At 48.6% G+C, this 17,990-nt stretch overlaps 1 protein-coding gene across 4 annotated transcripts; it reads left to right on the top strand.

Moving 5' to 3' along the window:
* Window positions 1-415: 415 nt before the first annotated feature.
* On the top strand, window positions 416-17,508 carry POPDC2 (popeye domain containing 2). 4 transcript variants are annotated; one of them, XM_014603904.3, is made up of 4 exons: window positions 416-1,347; window positions 5,540-5,648; window positions 9,632-10,028; window positions 17,111-17,508. In XM_014603904.3, exons 1-4 carry the CDS (start codon window positions 827-829, stop codon window positions 17,194-17,196), a joined length of 1,113 nt encoding a protein of 370 aa, XP_014459390.1. In that variant the 5' UTR covers window positions 416-826; the 3' UTR covers window positions 17,197-17,508. The 4 variants fall into 4 exon arrangements, 3 of the variants coding, with proteins under 3 accessions (XP_014459390.1, XP_006261531.1, XP_019332026.1); XR_002086720.2 differs by having other exon boundaries at window positions 417-1,347; window positions 9,632-11,019; window positions 17,111-17,193; XM_006261469.4 differs by having other exon boundaries at window positions 417-1,347; window positions 9,632-10,166; window positions 17,111-17,198.
* The last annotated feature ends 482 nt before the right edge of the window (window positions 17,509-17,990 follow it).

Raw genomic sequence — 17,990 nt, 5'->3', positions numbered from 1 at the left:
ATCACTTTCCCTGAAAGGCTAAGCCACAGTCTGAGAGGTATCCTTACCAGAAAATAGTTCCTGACACTTTTCCCCATTACTATGAGTTACAGCCCAAGAACGGAGGTAGTGTTTTGGTTTTTTTTGTGGCACAATTCATAATACCCTTTCTCCAAAAACAGTGTGTAACCATATCACATGTACATACTGCAGTAAACTAGTCCCTTTCCCCTTCTTGCTTTGCACTAAGCTTATCTAGTCCTCTGAGTTATGTTAAGTGGCCAATGCCTGCCTGTTCCCTGTTCCCCTTGCTGCTTTTACTCCTTGGATTTCAATTCCAAACATGGTTATCCTTTTGGGGTCTCTCTTCTACCCGTTGCCAAGTGATACACATTCCAAATTCAATACAAGCTCCCTGTACTTCCCCCCTGCCCTCCCTCTCTCCCTCCCTCCCTGCGGCTCTCTGTGTGTCTATTTTCACTTCTGGAGGACTGGCGAGAGAGTGCAACAGGATCCGTTCCCAGTCCCCTTCTCTGAGTTCTCTACCTAAAGGCCTTTGCTTTCTTTTTGACTGAGCTGATCAGACTTGTCTTTGCCTACTCTGTCTTCTCCAGCCTCGACTAGTGGGTGAGGCCAGTGAACCAATTCCTGCACCCAGCAGCAGCAGAAGGAAAAGGTAGCTGTATCTCCAGGAGCAAAGAAAGCCATTGAAAGTTATTTGGAAATGGTGCTCTGAGGCACTGTGCGGAGGGTCTGAAGAGCTCCCAGGAGACTCAGGGCTGCCCTGCAGCTCTGGTTTCAGCTGGCTGTGTATGATTTTTGTATGACAATATATTTCTAAACCAGGATGGCTGGGGCAGGTGGAGACTGGGAAAGGATGAGTAGAAACAGCACTTTTTGGGACCAGATCTTCTCTCAGCCTCTTTCATGCGAGGTCTGGAAGCAGAACATGGAGGAAGCAGCCTATCATCTAGCTGGCTGCATCCTTCTGCTCGGTTACATGGGGGGAAGTGGGATCTTTGGATCCATCTATATCTTTAGCTTACTGGCCATTGGCTACTTCTGCTATGCTCTTTGGGGCTGGCTGGATGCCTGTGGGCTGGATATCTTCATCTGGAACATGCTGCTGGTCATGGCCTGCTTGCTTCAGCTGGCTCACCTGACTTACCTGCTCCGTAAGGACACCTTTCTGGAAGAATTCGATCTTCTTTACAAGACCATCTACCAGCCTCTCCAGGTGCCCCTCCGGGTCTACAAAGAGATTGTGAAATGCTGTGAAGAACAGGTCCTTTCACTGACCAGAGACCAGAGCTATGCCCTAGAAGGCAAGACACCCATCAACCGCCTGTCTCTACTTCTTTCTGGCAGGTAGGCTGTACCTTATCCTGACTTTACCTTTCTGAACCCTGGAATACTGATTGGGAGGGAGGCAGTCTGGACTACTGGATAGGGCACTGGACCAATTCTCAGGAGACTGTTTCTAGCTTGGCTACTGCTGGCAGCAGACTTTGGGGTGAGTTACTTCACCTCTCTGTGCCTCATTTTCCCCGTCTGTAAATAGGGGGTACCTCCTTTGTCAACTGCTCCAAGATCTGCTCATGAAAAGTGCTACATCAGAGCTAGGTGATGTTTATTAGTAGTATTTTAGCAAGGGTTTGGAGAACCATGCGGTATATCATGAATCTGCTTACTCAGCCTCACAGGGAATGGGTAGGTTGTTTTTCATTTAATTTGTTTTCTGCTATATTAGAGAGATGGTAGTGCTGGTGGGAGATGATGGCAAACAGCTTGGGAACGTCTAGAGGCTTCTATCAATAAAATAGGTGAATGTTGAGTTCCCACCACCTTCCCGATATGCAAGGAGCAACCTGTACAGGTGGGAGGGAAGTCACACTGAGCTTATGGTAGTACTGGGTAGAAATTGGATTGTCAATCCCCATGATGCAGATGCCTGTCTCTAGAAACTGATGTGGGATTTAACAGTCCATATCATATAGTAGGTCAAAAGAACAAGGCTCATTCCCAACTCACAATGACAGAGCCAGTGGCTTGCAACTTCTTCATTCTGCATGGTATTTGGTAACAGGGAGATCCTTTGGATCCTGCCTTACCTGGCAGCTCTCCTTCCCCTTGACCCACCAATGCTGCTTCATGCTATGGACTACCAAGCAGGGCCCTTGTGGACCACTGAATATCCATAGGCCATAGTTTGGGAATCCCTCCCCATAGCTGTTCATTGCCCTCACACACCTGGGATTGTGGTTACTTGCACTAGTGCAGTGACTGTGAAAGACTCTGAAGTAAACCTTTCATGGACATCATGGCTCAAAGGAATGTGCTAGTACTGCAGTGACTGAAGGAATCTCTGATGTTAGCATACTAGCTAGCATGTGTAGTTTTTATCTGGAAAAATTGAAGTGTAGCAAAGTAAATGAGGCACTAAGATATTTCATGGTCCCAACCCAACTACATGTAAGATCCAGTCAATTGGAGAGAAAGGAGAGAGACCAGAAATGGAAGCCACTTTGCACTCAAATAGCTTGCCAGGATCCTTTGAGTGCCTGGAATAAGGGACCAGGCAAATCCAAACAAGGTGGCAAGTTGTTCAAGGTGGAGGAAGGGAGGTAAGAACATTGCCTGGCATTGCAGCTGTCTGCAGCTCCTTGAACATTTCTTTGGGGCTGCTGTTCTTGCATTGCTCCTTGGGCAAGGATATCAGGCCTTCTGAAAGTTTAAGATCTGCCTGAGTGCTAGTTTATCACCTTAGACCAGGGTGTCAAATTGATTTAGCTCTGTGGGATGGATCCATATTGTAGGGCTTCTTGGAAGCTGGCTGGACAACCCTCAATTGTCAGCAGTGGTGTCAACATGGCTGTGACCCTGCTGTGTTAACATGGCTCCAGAACACAGGGGGTTTGTCCTGCTGCCATTCACCTTCCTCACTGTCTCCCTGCTGCTGACTTTAGTCATCAACAACAACTAAAAACCCTGTTTTTTAATGGTGGGTAGGAGGCAGGGTGAGTGGTGGCAGTGCTAAATCTCTGGGAACTGGAGCCACACCAGTGCAGCTCAGACAATCACAGCAACAAGCTCCATGAGCCATATCTAGACCCTGGAGGTGGGCTGGATGACCCAGCCCCATGTTTGATACCCCTGCCCTAGGCTCATGTACAATTAATAGCTCTTAGCCTGATTTCTCCCCACCCTGGGACCATGGGTGTGGTGGATGGATTACTGTTTTTCCTTCATCACCTTCCTCTGTCACATAGCATGTATTGAAGGGGACTAGAGACAACAGATAACAAATAATAATACAAATAAATTCTGTATACTCCAATGGCACCTTACATCTGGAGGGTGCCATTGGCTAGTGGGGTGTTCATAGCGCTGACACAGCTCTCTGCATTATTCAATTCCTTGAAAACATAACCAATCTTCACTACATTTTCTCACTGGAAAATATTTGTGTATTACTCTTGTTTTCTAGCTGGGGAAGCTGAGACAGAGGGGGAAAGCCTATGATGGCCTAGGAAGTCAGTGGTTGAACCATTGCTAGAATCCAGGAGCCCTAATTCCTAAGCCTTTGTTCAGGCCTGTCCCATGTATTTTAGGATTATGCAGAGTGTATGGGGGCCTAGTAGAAAACATGTTCTATCGGAATAAAACCTGCTTGAGGTCCAAATGCTCCACCATTCCCTGGTTGCCCATTGCAAAAGGGAGCAAACCTACTGAGAAAATCCAATGGGAGATATCAGCAAAGTGGGTTACTGCCAAAAACCATTGACAAGTGCAAAGTCCTGCACCTAGGACAGAACAATCCCATGCACCAGTACAGGCTGGGGGATGACTGGCTAGACAGCAGCTCTTCAGAAAAGGACCTGGGGATCACAGTGGACAATAAGCTGAACATGAGCCAGCAGTGTGCCCTTGTTGCCAAGAAGGCTAAAGGCATACTGGGTTGCACTGGTAGGTGGGTTGCCAGCAGGTCATTGGAAGTGATTATTTCCCTCGATTCAGCACTGGTGAGGCCACATCTGGAGTGCTGTGTTCAGTTTTGGGCCCCCCACTACAGAAAGGATGTCGACAAATTGGAAAGAGTCCAGCAGAGGACAACGAAAATGGTGAGGGGACTAAGGGATGTGACTTCTGAGGAGAGGCTGAGGAAACTGGGCTTATTTAGTCTAGAGAAGAGAAAAGTGAGAGAGTGTTTAACAGCAGCCTTCAGCTACCTGAAGGGAGGTTCAAAAGAGGATGGAGCTAGACTATTCTTAGTGATGGCAGATGAGAGAACAAGGAACAGTGGTCTCAAGTTGCAGCCGAGGAAGTTAAGGTTAGATATTAGGAAGAATTTCACACTAGGAGGGTGGTGAAGCATTGGAACAGGTCACCCGGAGAGGTTGTGGACTCTCCATCCTTGGAGGTTTTTAAGACCCAGCTAGACAAAGCTTTGGCTGGGATGATCTAGTTGGGGATGGTCCTGCCTTGAGTTAGGGGGTTGGACTAGATGACTTCCTGAGACCCTTTCCAATCCTCATTTTCTATGATTCTCTGATTTTTCCCCACGTTTTTTCCAGACGTAAGGGCTACCAGACAGCCTACAATGGGAGCCTCAGCTTTGCTGGGGTAACAACTGGTTTGGGACTGGGATCCCAGGTTCTACTGCTGGCCCTCCCAGCCCCACACCTTGCTGTGGCCCTGTATGCTGTGATTATGGGTGGATGCAGTGGAGCATTTCCCTGCTCCTTTTACATGGTGTTGCACAGGAGGGGAGTCTGAGGGCCTTGGCATTTTTTATAGGCTATTTCAGGGTTTCATACGAGCAATAGCCTAAAAGGAGCAGGAATGAGGCTTCCAAAGTTTGGGTTTCATTCAGATTAGAAAGCTGAGCAAACACCTTTGAGTTTGCCTGATGCCTTGAGTTGAGAAACCTCAAAATACTTGACAAGCAATGCAGTCAGCCTTGTGACTACCCTAGAAGATGGGACAGACTCATTGCCATTCTACAAATGGGGAAACCAGGGTACAGAGAAGGAAATGGATGGTCTCAAGTCCCATAATCAGCTAAGAGCAAAGAGGTCCCCACTTCTCAGACTGAGTCTCTTCCTTGCTTGAGACACATAGACCTGAACCAGTGTTGGTCATGTCTGACCTTGACATTGCTAGACAACTGTAGCAGCCATGGGGGAAAGGGATACTCAGAAGGGGCAGTGAGGCCACAAGAAGTCAAAGCAAACCATGGGTGTTCAGGGAGCCACGTGGACAACAACAACAACAACCCCATGCAGTTTTAGGCTCCTGTGGTGGAGATTTCTTGCTGTGGAGGCAGTGGTTCCTCTGTGTCCACCTCTTCAGTTAGGCATTGCAGTAGAAGAAAGACATGGATGGCTTGAAGCAACCAGAAAAAGGGCAACAATAAAAAAAATATTGTTGGGTTGGAAGGCCTGAAGAAGAGGTGGAAAGAAACGGGTGTTAAATGTTTTGGCCTAAATCTAAGTGGGTTATGTATGGCTTGCACTGGCCTTTTTCTGGCTTAAGTCTGTCACCCATTCTCTTTCTCCAGGGTCAGAGTGAGCCAGGATGGACAGTTTCTGCATTACATCTTCCCCTACCAGTTCATGGACTCCCCTGAGTGGGAGTCGCTGCGGCCCTCTGAGGAAGGAATCTTCCAGGTAACCCCTTGACTGTTCCAGAACTGCTCAGACTTGTTCTTCCTTGTTCTGCACATGTATGGGAATGGGAGGAAAGGGCAGGGAGTGAACTGTCAGTCCACCAACCCATAGCAAATCATATGGACTGGTACTGTCATCCAATGCATTAACCTGTTTCTTTCTTCTTTTGAAGCATTCAGTCTTCAGCTGGCTACAGGATACCAGAAGGGCCATTGGTGTAGCTGGGAAACTGGAGTCATTGCTCTGTTTCCATTTGCTGTGTAATGTCTGCACTATTAAGTTGCACAGCCCCATAACAGTGAGGGTGATTCATACCTGCATCCAGCTATGTTCAAGTGTATATGTCCCTCCTAGAAGGATCAGAGGCTCTTCTGGTGCCAGATGGCTGAGTGTTGTTTGTAGCAATTGTATTCTTGAGGCTGCCTGTTTTGGACTCTCAACCCCATAGTACTTGAGTACTTCCTATTCTAGAGGAGGGTTGTTAAAATGCTGGATCAGCCCCTCTCTCTGCTATCTGGGGTTGACTAATTCTTGTCAGGAGGTTAATGGCCACTATCTAAAATATGACAGAGAGAAGGGAGTCCACTAATTGCCTGAGTGCAATTAGGGTTATTGCAAGTTATACATTGCATAGGGTGCCAACTTCAGACCTGGTGTAAATGGTGTAGTAGTTGCCTTCCTGCTTTCTCAGGTGTAAATGTGGCCCCCTCCACCTCCTACTGAGAGAGAGAGGGTGGTTGAGGTTACTTTGAAAGATGAATCAGCTGCCACTGACAAACTCAGGCTTGGTGGATCACAAGAGGAATCATTCCATGGGATTATGGCAGGTTTGGTAACTCATAGCTCATGGCTTGTGAGGAAGGGGATAGCTGATGGTGGCCACATTGTGCCCTCTGAAGAGTCCTCCCTGAGGAAGAAATGAGAGGACTTGACAAGCAGTGCAGTCAGCCTTGAGACTACCCTAGAAGGTGGAACAGGCTCATTGCCATTCTACAAATGGGGAAACCAGGGTACAGAGAGGGAAATGGATTGTCCCAAGTCCCACAATCAGCTAAGAGCAACCTCCTGGGGGTTGAAAATCTAACTGGGCAATTTCTGGGAAATAGTGTGTTTGTGGAAGGAAGGTACTTCAACAGCTGCGCTTAGTTGGCTTCAGGAATGGATCCAGTGAGGGTGCAGTGGTGTGGATGCACCCCCTTTCAGTCAACCTTGCTGTGGGAGCAGCAGCTGGGGACATTTTTTTCCATTCCCTAAAGCAGGTCTTTCCTCTCTACTCAGTGGCACTTCCCTCCCATCCTCTCTCTTGCCCACCACTGCTATTGTCTCTTGCTGTCCAGTGGATTTCTGGGGGGGCTCCAGAGCTTTTCCTGCTCAGGCTCAGCTGTGGACAGTGGCAGCAGTAGGCAGGTCCCTCCTTCCTGCCCTGCCAGCCCAGGAGCAGTTGTACAAGAAGGGAACCTGCCTGTTGCTGCTGCTTTCTCTAACTGAGCCTAGCTCCATGTGCTGCCCAGCTGGAGTGAAGCAGGAATGGCTCTGGAACTGCAATCCCCTCCACATCATTTGGGGGTAGCAGCGGGGAGTGGGGAGGGTAAAGGGGGTGCAGAGGGAATGTGCCACTGATCATGAAGGGGAAGGGAGGGAGGGGAGATTTTTACCTGCTTGAGGACCTTAAAAAAGTCCCCTACTGCTTTACAAGCAGCATGGTCTGTCCACCCTGGTGTGGGGGGTGGGACAGGAGCAGGTGCTGCAGCCACTCCTGCAGCAGAAGTTGCTGCTTCTATACACCCCTTTCCAAAATCCTGGGATCTGCCCATGGCTGGCTCCATGCTAGTAGCCCATTCAACCAAATGCACCCTCACATCTGAATCCAGTTCTGTCTGCTGATGTGAATCTCACTGTGGCTCCCCGACTGATTCCAACCCTGTTTCCCCAGCTAATGCCAAAACACATTTGGGTCAAAGGGGATGCTTGTGTTTGGGGCCCACATTGAGGAGCTGAGGTGGTTTCCTTGAATGAGATCTCCCCGCTGAGCTGAGGGGTTCAATTGCTTCCATTCTCTGTGCAAGAGGCAAGGATTTTTTGTGATATGTTTTATTTATTGGACCAACCGTACAGTTGGGAGAGCTGTTGGACAAGCAAAGCTTCCAGGCATCAGGAAGGACACCCTGATAGCTACAACAACACTCCAGCCCTACTGCTCCATTCTCTGTATGTTGGAGAAGGGTAAAAGACACAGTAACGGGCTCAGGCTAATGCCCGCATTCTGACCTGGATTGCACAGCAGCTGGCAGGCTCTCAGGGGCTGAACTGGGTTGGGTTACATGGTTACTCATCTTGTAAGAGGCCTGAGCTGTAAGAGCTGATGGTGCACAGAGAGAGAGATGGTAATGAGTGTGTTGCTGAGCTGGGTATCATATTTCTCTTTGTCAATTGTGAGCAAAAGATGAGATTTGCTGGGGCAGTTTCAATTCCTTGCAAAAGCCTGTCGGGAAGATTCTGGCCTGGCCTTTTTAGGTTTTGGCATGACCCTGGGTCACTCACAACCTGTCTTGGGGAAGTTCTCATGTTCTAGTTCCTGCGTCTCACAAGGCAGCTGCCTGCAGGGCATTCAGTATCAAACTCAAGGGCACGTGGGTGCAAGCTGAGCCACGTTTGGCTTCCAAGCAACCCCTCCTAGGGTCTCCTGGTAAGGAGAAACTTGGATATACGGGGAGCCCCTACAGTATGGTCTGAATGGCACTGTTCTCATACCTGTGTCTCAGTTACTCTCTGACCTGCTTTGCTTTGCTCCAACCAAAGACAGTTTAATTTATTGATGAGTTTCTGAATAACTGTTGCTGGAGAAGACACTGGCTTTCTCTGGACAAGATCTAAGAGGGGGAAAAACCCATCCTGAAGCAGGGGTCAGCAAGTTTTTGGGCAGAGTGCCAAAAGCAACTACAGCCTCGATTTATAAGATGTTGGCATGACAGGGACAGATGGCAGGGGAGCCACAAGGGCCTGAACCTTGTTGTGGCAGCGCAGCTGCAGCCCTGGCACCTTCCACGCCCTCTGCCTGGAGGCATGCATGCCAATCAAAATGCCTTCACGTGCAACACTCTGGCATGCATGCTGAGGGTTGCCTACCCCTGCCCTGAACCCTTCTGCAAAAACAAACAAATTAAACCTTTAATGTTTTAGTACAATTCCTACTTGCATAATCACAGCATTCTCTCAAGTATCAGCTGCATGTGATATCCTTCCTTTTTGTGTAGCATTGTAGCGTTGTGTTAAGCAGGTGTTTATAGTCTGCCCCAGTAGTGGTAATATCAGGGATATCACATTAAAATAAGACTAGACCACATTGTCAGGAAATCCAGTCGACTTTTGCACAGCAGCAGCTGCTGCTTCTATTAGAGCTGAGAAGTTGGGTCATGCCCAAGAGGAAAAGTTCTTTGCTTTCCAGTCCCCAGGCATTCTCAAACCATGCATGCCTGCAGCCCAGCAAAGGCAAGAGGGGCAGCCCATCACAACGGTGTGCAGGAGCAAGACTGGCCCACAACCTTTTATAGGTCGAACTCCCCATTGAAATCAGTTCCCAACCCTAGTGCCAAAAGTCCTGCAGGAAGCAAGGCTTTCACTGATACCTGTACTTCTCCCCTGGTCTTTTCAGTGGCCTTGTGCAGGCATAAATGGGGGTACAATTTGAAGAGAGGGGGTGGTAGAGGTGCCCCTCTAAATAGAATGTAGTTTACAATTCTGGTAGTGAGATGTCTTGGCTCTGTAGGGTGAAAAGAAGTGAAAACCACCATTTTAGGCACTGAGATCAGCAGATCCGACTGTCCAACACATGGCGGCACATGTGGGCGGGGACAGGGGCATGAGCATAAAATTAGGTAGTGGTTCCCTTTCAGGATAGAGCCCCACTTTAAGGTAATAGCCCCATGGCTGAGCCGTTCAGTCCATCATGTTCTTGTCCCTTCCTTCCCCCTTGCCCCTTGTAGGTCACCTTGACAGCAGAGACTGACTGCAGTTATGTCTCATGGCCACGGAAGAGGCTGTACCTTCTCCTGAGGAAGGATCGCTACATTGCCCATCTCTTCTCATCCCACCTTGGCTGTGACATCTCGGAGAAGCTCTATGCCCTCAATGACAAACTCTTTGCAAAGTTTGGCCTGCGCTTTGACATTCGCCTGCCCAGCCTCTACCACGTCTTGGGACCAGCCTCCTCAGAGCTGGAGAAGGAGCTGGAAGAGTGTGATGAGCCACCAGCCCCACCTCGTCCTTTACCCACCTTTGTCCAAACAGCTGCCTCAGCCCCTCCACCACATCCTCCCTCTGCTCCTGCTTCTGCTCCTCCTGCCCACCCCAAGGCAGGCCGGCCCGACAGTGACCTGCTGGGTGAGGACTCTACCAGTCTTGTGTTGGAAGATTTTGCTGAGTTGCCGGGGTCTTTTATGGACTATGTGAGCGAAGGGGAGTATATGAAGTGAGGGCACTTCTAACATGGGCACACGTCACCCTTTGTAGGATTCCTGTGTAAGTACTCACTTGCCTGTGGAAGGAAACACTCACGTGTATGTCTCTGCACCTTGGAGGTGGTGAATGATCTAACTGTCTTAGTTAATGATCTAACAAAGCTTAGCACTAACGCTGCCTAGGGGGAGTGGTGAGCTAACATCTGCCAATCTAATTTGCTAAAGGGGTAAGGGGTTGGTTGGGCTCCATGAAGACTGGGTAAGGGGCACAGATCCCAGTGTCCTCCACTCAGCCCTCATGGGTTGGGAAGACTTTTTAGGTACTAGTTGCCCCTTCGGTTAAATAGACAAGATAACCTATCAATGCCTGTAACTCCCTCCTTCCTACCCTTGTTAATGTCACCCACACAGGATGCTTGGTTCAACAGAGCTAAAATAAGTGGGGAACCCCAAATCTCTGAAATATCCTTTTAATAGTCAAAAATAGATCACTGTGTGCCTCTCAGCATCAGTGAAAGTCTGATGATGGCTGTGAAATTTTCCTCGCTACAGCATTCTGGGGGGCACATCTCCCTGAGAATCTCATGATGTGTGTTGCACCTGGCACATGCCCCCAGGGGAATTTCTTAGTGTAATTTTCCTAAGGAGCTTAGGTTAAAATGACACTCGGGCTTTGGTAGCCGTGGTTGCCCTGGAAATTGTTCAGTCAGGCTATAGAATCTTTAGATCTGAGGAAATCTTAGAAGAAGCAGAGTAATATGGGAGGAGGACATGTTGAATCATGCCACAAAGCTGATGCAGGAGGAGGAGGGGAGGAGACTCACATTGCAAAAACAATCTGAAGAAGTGCAAAGCAGGACAGGAAAGAGAATTTCCTTCAGGAGGAGCCCTGTGTGATATACAGCAGAGTACAGGTACTCCTCACTTAACATTGTCTCGGTTAACGTTGTTTCCTTATTACGTTGCTGATCTATTAGAGAACATACTCATTTAAAATCGCGCAATGTTCGGTTATAACGTCGTTTAGCCACCGTCTGCTAGTAGGTAACTACTGTGACGTAATTGGATTCGCTTGACATCGTTTTGCTTAAAAGTCGCATTTTTCAAAAACGTAACTACAACATTAAGTGAGGAGTAGCTATACATGGTTAGGGACCACTGTAATTCAAGCTTGGAAGGGGGGGGGGGGGGGGGGGGGGGACCAGGCTCGCTGCAGGCTTGCCTGAGCCAATTTCAGTGTTTTTCAGGGTGGGCTCTCCCACACCCCTGACTGGCTGAGGGAGTTCACTGTGGGGCTGATTACCACTGAACAGCAGCACAGAGGCTGTTCTTCAGCTGTTCATGGGCAGCTGGCACTCTTTGACACTGCTTATGTAAGTGGGGTATTCCTGCTCATGTGGTTTCCCCTCCCTAAGAATGGACTTGAGCAGCTGAGCATCAAAGCTCAACAGAGCCACTTGTACAAGTCAAAAAGTCCTCCAGCTTGGCGCAGGATCTTCTGAGCCCTGCTTTGCTCTACTGCCACATGGGAGAGGAGGGGAATTTCACCCTCCCCTTCTCTGTGCAGTGGGGCAGAGCAGGACTTGGGAGACCCCTGCCAGGTGCCTGCCCCCCAGAGCTGTGTATGCCTCTGGCACAGGGGCCTCCACCTGGCATGGCTCTCCCGAGCCATGCTCTGCCCTGCCATGCAAAGAGGGGGGTAGGGGGAAATTCCCCCCTCCCCCCCACTCCTGCAGAGCAGCAAAGCAAAACAGGACTTGGGAAACCCATGCTGGGTTGGGGGAAGCCCCTGCAGCAGAAGCATCCTGCGCCCCATTCCTGGCTGTGGAGGCAGGCACTTGACATACCTATGCCTGCAGCCCCTAGGGCAGGGGGTACTTACCTGCTCCACTCTGGGCAGGGCTTTTAAACTCCCTGCCAAAGTGGGGAATCAAACTACCTGATTGGCTGAGCCCCAGCAGGGGCTCAGTCTGTACTAGGCTGCCTTTGGAAATATGTGGGGTTTCCAGTGTTTCTAGAGCTCTGCTACCTTCCTTTACTGTGCTTCAGGTAAGTTTTTAAATTTTTTTCCCTGCCCTCCTCTCCCACAGTTTCAGGCCATTTTCAGCCAAATTGTAGTTTTCTGGGGCTTCAGAGGAAATGATGAATTTCGGTCTTGCCCCTGAAACTCAAATTACAGTGGTCCCTATACATGATAGTGGAGCATGGGTGCTTTTGAACATATAGGGAGCTTGGAAGTGCCAACACTAGGCTTCCCCAGGGACCCCTTGAGTCCCCTCTTGCTCCTGTTAACCATGCAGCCTGAATTCCTTGTTATGCTCCCAGTGAATAGCCCCACTGACTTTCACAGTTTTGCATGGGGGTCACCAGGGGCAGACTTTGGTCTGTAGTGTCTGGTCCTGCCCTTGCATTAGCTTAGTCCCTGGTAGCTCCACTGACTTCAGCAGCATTAAGCCTGACTTACGTTGGTGTGTTTCTTGGCCTCGGAAAGAGCCATCGAGCTGTTGCTCTGAAAGACTGGGAGATTGTCGATTGATGTTTAATCATCACCAAGTTGATGGCATTAGTCGTGATTTCTCACTTAGTGAGTGGGCCATGAGAAGGATTGACTCAGCACCATTGTGCTCACAGACATGTTGGGGCTGAGAACTTACGGTGTTTCCTCTTGTGAAGCAGGGTGACATTTCAAGGTAAATTAGCCAAATACCAGCCCAGAGTTTGGGGCACGGACGGACTGTTCATGGGAAGCTGGTGTGTTGATTTTGGCCCTTACCCAGTGATATACAGGAGATGTAAAGGTGTCACAAGCAGTACAGAGGAGAATTCCCCCCAGTGCAAGACTAGCCCCCTGAAACCTCTGGCATTTTGAGGGCCTGCTGGCTGGCTGAAGAAGAGTGCAGGGCTTCATTGAGTGCTATGGGCTGCTCCAGGCTGCAAGGCTGGAGCAGGTAATCTGTCGGGGCTGCTGACTTTGGGGGCTGCCTGATACCCAGCCAGTGCAGCATGCGAGTGGCACAAGGATGGCTCTAAGCCTCCTTTGACTCCGTTGTCCCTGGGCCACCAGCCCCTCCTCTGGGGCAGCACAAGCTCTGTCTCCTTGTTTCTGCCAAGACTGTACACAGCCAGAGCAAGAAGGTGTGGTCAAGGCTTCCATGTGCCAGCAGCCATTATGTTTAAACATTCCTGGGTGAGCTGAGGAAAGGAGCAGGGCTTTCAGCATGTCACAGATTCCCCTGGGCGTGTCCTGTTAAAGGAACATGGTGTGCTTCCCCCTGCCTCATGGCCACCGCTGGTGCGTGAGAGTAAGAGGCTCTCTCCTCTGGGGCTCCTTCCTCTCATCCATCCCTCCCCCTCCCTCAGAGGAAGAGACGCTGGGATCTGTGCAAGTCTGAGGGGACTGGGACAGATTTCTGAACAAAAATAGCTGCCAGGATAGGTTGTGCTTGAGATCCGGGGTCAAGGGTTGAATTCCAGGCTGAGCTACATTTAGCTCACTGCTGCTCTCCGGCTGTAGTCCCTCATGCTGACTGCCGTCACAGTGCTGTGACAGCCGCTCTTGGCTTCCCATTGCTAAATACACCAGGCAATAGCCAGTCACTGCTATCACAGTCATTGCTGCACTGCAGGGGCTCAGCTCTGCCTTCCAGCTCTCACCCTTTGGGCTCCAAGGTGTGTTTTGCTGTGCTCTGGAAACCATCCTGGCTATCTCAACCAGGCCGCTGCATTCAGCGCTAGTCCTGGCATTTGCTCATTGTGATCTAGCTGCAAGCTGCTCTACTCTGACAGGGATGGGATAGTCTTTTTAGAGACCAGTAACTGAAATGATCTCTGGAGATCAGATGGCTGTTTCTATTTAAAGAAGATGTGTGTATTGGGAAGAGGGAGGCTTCTGGCCCAGTCTTTTCACTCACCATTCGGAGAAAACAGCCTGAAAACAACAGAAGCTCAGTGGCAAGACCAAACTCTTCCTCTGTTATGCAGGCTTGCTTTAACTCCTTCCCTTTCATACAAGGCTCCCATATCTGCCAAATTAAGATGAGCCTATTTGGGAAATAGAAACATAACCTGCCAAAAAGAAGAGCCTTATTTAGGGTGAAGGGAGTTTTCTTTCTCATAGATAGAGACCTACAAAGATTTTGTATATGTGTGTATATATATAAGGGTGGGTGGGCCTCCTTGCTTGTTTTTTAAATTTATTGATTTATGTTTAAGTTTTAAATCTTAGTTACGTTAAGTCTTGTCTCCTCAGGTTTTGTTGGAGGACTTGGAGTTTCCCAGTCTTGACTTGAAGTGGCAGACATACTGCATCTTTTACAAATAATAACAATAATAGCTTTTTATGTTTCACTGCCAGACATTTGAATTAACTAGATGTAAGCAAACACAAGTAAAATCCGAGTTTTACCCAGTGTAAATGAAAATTGCTTCATCTTTCAAATCAGGTTTGACTTTTAGGCTATCCTTATGCTGGAAGGATATCAGAACTCCAGCCATCCAGAGTCCTCTCGGTAAAACATCTTCATGAGACCTCACATCTTAATAGGCAGGAAAAATTTCCCAGCTTTTTGAACAGAACCTTTCAGTTCTCACTGCTACACCAGAAAAAAAACAAATATTGTGCATGTGGCTTGGTGGGGCCACCAATATTACCTTCCGCTTCATACAGCCCCACTAAAAGCTGCTGGATGCTGAGCAGTCTCAGGCTTTGGACTTGCTGGGTCTCACAAGTTAATAAGCTGTGTCGATACTCAGATTGGAAACTTGCAAAGAAAGTCCAGAAATTGCAGGGGTTGGGTGTACTTTTCTATTTCAGCCAGTCCTGAGGCAATGGCTCAGCCTGGAGGTGAGGTTTCTTAAAGCACCTAAAGCTCATGGCTCATCCTCATATGGGGCTTATTTCATGGAGACCTCCTCCCTCATTCACTCCTGTGCAGATCACCACCCTGTTCACCCACTGGAGTATAAACCACCTCCTCTGCCATTCTCAGCCACAGAAAGTGGGGGCCGGGGGAGGGTTGCCTTCCTCTGTAGTGGAGGTATGGTCCTCTTTCTTGCATGCATTTTAACAACCCTTGCATTGGCAGGACACTGACTATCCTCATCCCCCTGCTTTATTGGTGGCAGCTTGAGGTGCTTTTGGTGTCTTTGGGAACAATGCCTTGTAGCTGTGTAGCAGGGTTTATACATAGGTTTAGGCAGGGTTTGAATTACACTTGGGGAGTGGGGGGTGGTCTGCAAAAAAAAATTGGCCAGGGTTGGAGTTGTTTGCACTGGTCTCTGCCAGTACTGCGGGGCTGGGCCCAGTGGCGGTGGCAGCTAGGAGCTGCCACCTCCTGGGCTTCTTAGAAAAGTGCGGGGTGGGCCAGGGGCTGTGTGCAGTGGCACATGGGCTCTGGGCTGTTGTGGGGGAGTGAGGGGGAAGGGGGGGCTGACCACCCTGCGAGGAGGGCTCTAGTCTCTTATGAGGGGGAGGGGGTCTTAGGCCCCCTGAGCTCCCCCTGTAATTCAAACCCTGGTTATAGGAATAGGTTAGACAAGGACTTGTATGGGATGGTTTGCATAAGGATGATCTTGCCTTATGAGGAAGGGTTGCATTTGGAAAATATTTACTGGAAGCTAAAAGCCCCTTAATACTATTTAGCTGGAAATAAGGAGCAGCAGCAGCACCTTCTGTCCAGCCAGCTTCATATTCAGAGCTCACCTGCACATGCTCTGTACATCAACAGCACTACAGTTTGGGAACTCTCTGCAGCATAATAATTTGCATAACATTTAGCAGTAGAAAACCAGGGAACCCTCTGCTATGTAATAATCTTCATAACAATTAGCAATAGAAAACAAGGGAGTTTCACACAAACACAGTGTGGTGTGTTTCTGGGGTGTCGTCATCTCAAGCAACGTATCATTGAGATCCTGTTTGTGTCATTAGAGATCCCCTGGGGCTTTCCCTTTCAGAGGGTCCTAACCTCAGCTTTGTTGCCAGCCTACACACTGCCTTCCTAAATTCCCCCTTTGTGTAACATGTGGTTTCATTTCCTTTTTCTAAACTGGGATGGAACAACTGTGTAGTGTTACAAACATGCTAAGTTTCAGTGCTATGTGATATTCTTTAACCTATAGTTTATAAAGAGGCTTTGGGATCCTTGGGTGTTAGAAGTGCTGTTGAGAGGCAAATTATTCTCTTGTTTTATCCTCTGATTCCCAGCTTGAATTTAGTCATGTGAAAGGGGACAATCCAATCCACCCTATGGCACATCAGGAAATAAAATTGGCTAAGAGCAGTATAAACAGTGATAATCCAAGAGAGAAAATATCCTTTCACCAGCTGTCTGAGAGGGGCCTTGGTAACATTCAGATGGCTTGTTTAAAATACACAATCCAAAGATTTTGCATAATTTTCAGACATTTCACCCATGTACTTCTGCCTAGAATAGTTTCTAGGAAACTGAATTCAGCTTTCTTACCAAAATCCTATGATTTCCCTTCCATTTTGCATTTGTTCTAGTTTGTGACTGAGAGAAGCTGGGGGGGGGGGGGGGAGGGGGAACTTGAACTACTCAGGCTACCTTGTTAGTGGGTATTGGTGTTTTGCCCACTAGGCCTTGCCCCTTTCATCCTCATGCACCTAATGTGATTGTTTATATTTGCACAGCTTGCCTTGGGGGTTTATAGTTCCCAGAAAGCATTTTACACCCTCTTTGTGCTAGTCTGAAAAAGAAAGGCACAGAGGGGCAAAGCGATGAGAACTGGGCCTAAGGGAACGCAATGCTGAAGGTGCTCATGATCAGCTGCAGTTGTTGCTGTTGTAGAACTGTGCATGCATGCATTCCCCAGACCTCTGGTTTCTTGTTGTGTGACTGATGTGGATTTTGCAAACTGATTTGAGTGGCATCGGTTTTCATTGTCAGGGGAAGAGTTTGACAAATGGCTAAGAACTGTGGTTGTAATAATAGTGGCTTCTTTTTTCCACCCCCTTACCTCCACCTTCCTTTTTCCCTGCTGCAGCTTCTGGAAACCTTCTTCGGAGTTATCCCAGAGTTCTCTTCAAAGGACGAGCCCCTCTGGCTCCCACCCAGACCCCAGAACTCTAGGGAACAACAGCTGGTTTTGATCATGGAGACTTGCACGCACGTGTGTGCACACACCTCTAATCAGAAAGACACTAACATGCACCAAGCTGGTCACACGGGTATGCCACACATGCACATAGCTACAAACACGAGGTACATGCATGAGACTGAAGTGTGAGCTACCCACCCCCCTGGACACTTTCCACCCTGCCTTCTGTTCACAGGCAGTGGCACCAGAGATGTCTGTGTGTGTTCATTTTTATATTCTAATCCCTCAACTCAATGGTGTGTCAACCGCTCTTGTAATCAGGTACATTAAAACTGTTGGAGAGAGAGCAGTGTCAACCTGTTCACAGAGTCTATATGCTCTTTGGATCTGAGGGCACCAGTTAATGACAGGGATGAAGCACTGTGGTTTGTGGGCTTGAAGGGCAAGATCCCTTTTTCAAAAGATTTTTGTGTTGTCTCTGGAAGTGGGGAAATGGGAAAGACCTAACAGTGTTAGACCTCATGCACATGGAGGGTGGAGTTGTGTCCAGGTTTCTTTCAATATTATACTGTGGCAGCTAGTCCTCTTAGACTTACTATAATTCCATGTCCAGGACTTGCCTCTTTCCATTTCTGACAACCACAGCCAGGCCATGACAATCTAGCAGTTTCTGATACACAGGAAAGTTTGGGTCTTTTGGCCAATGCACTTGTAACATGAAGGAAGAGAAGACTTGGGATATGATTTCTGTGCCCTCCTGGAATGGATTCTGGGTGCAGCCTTGGAAGGAGGAAGAACCCAAAATGGATTTGTATCCCTTTTGAAG

Source organism: Alligator mississippiensis, chromosome 1 (assembly GCF_030867095.1).
Source record: "Alligator mississippiensis isolate rAllMis1 chromosome 1, rAllMis1, whole genome shotgun sequence".
NCBI lineage: Eukaryota > Metazoa > Chordata > Crocodylia > Alligatoridae > Alligator > Alligator mississippiensis.
Note: the sequence above shows the minus strand (reverse complement) of the source record. Positions and strands in the feature narration are given on the sequence as shown.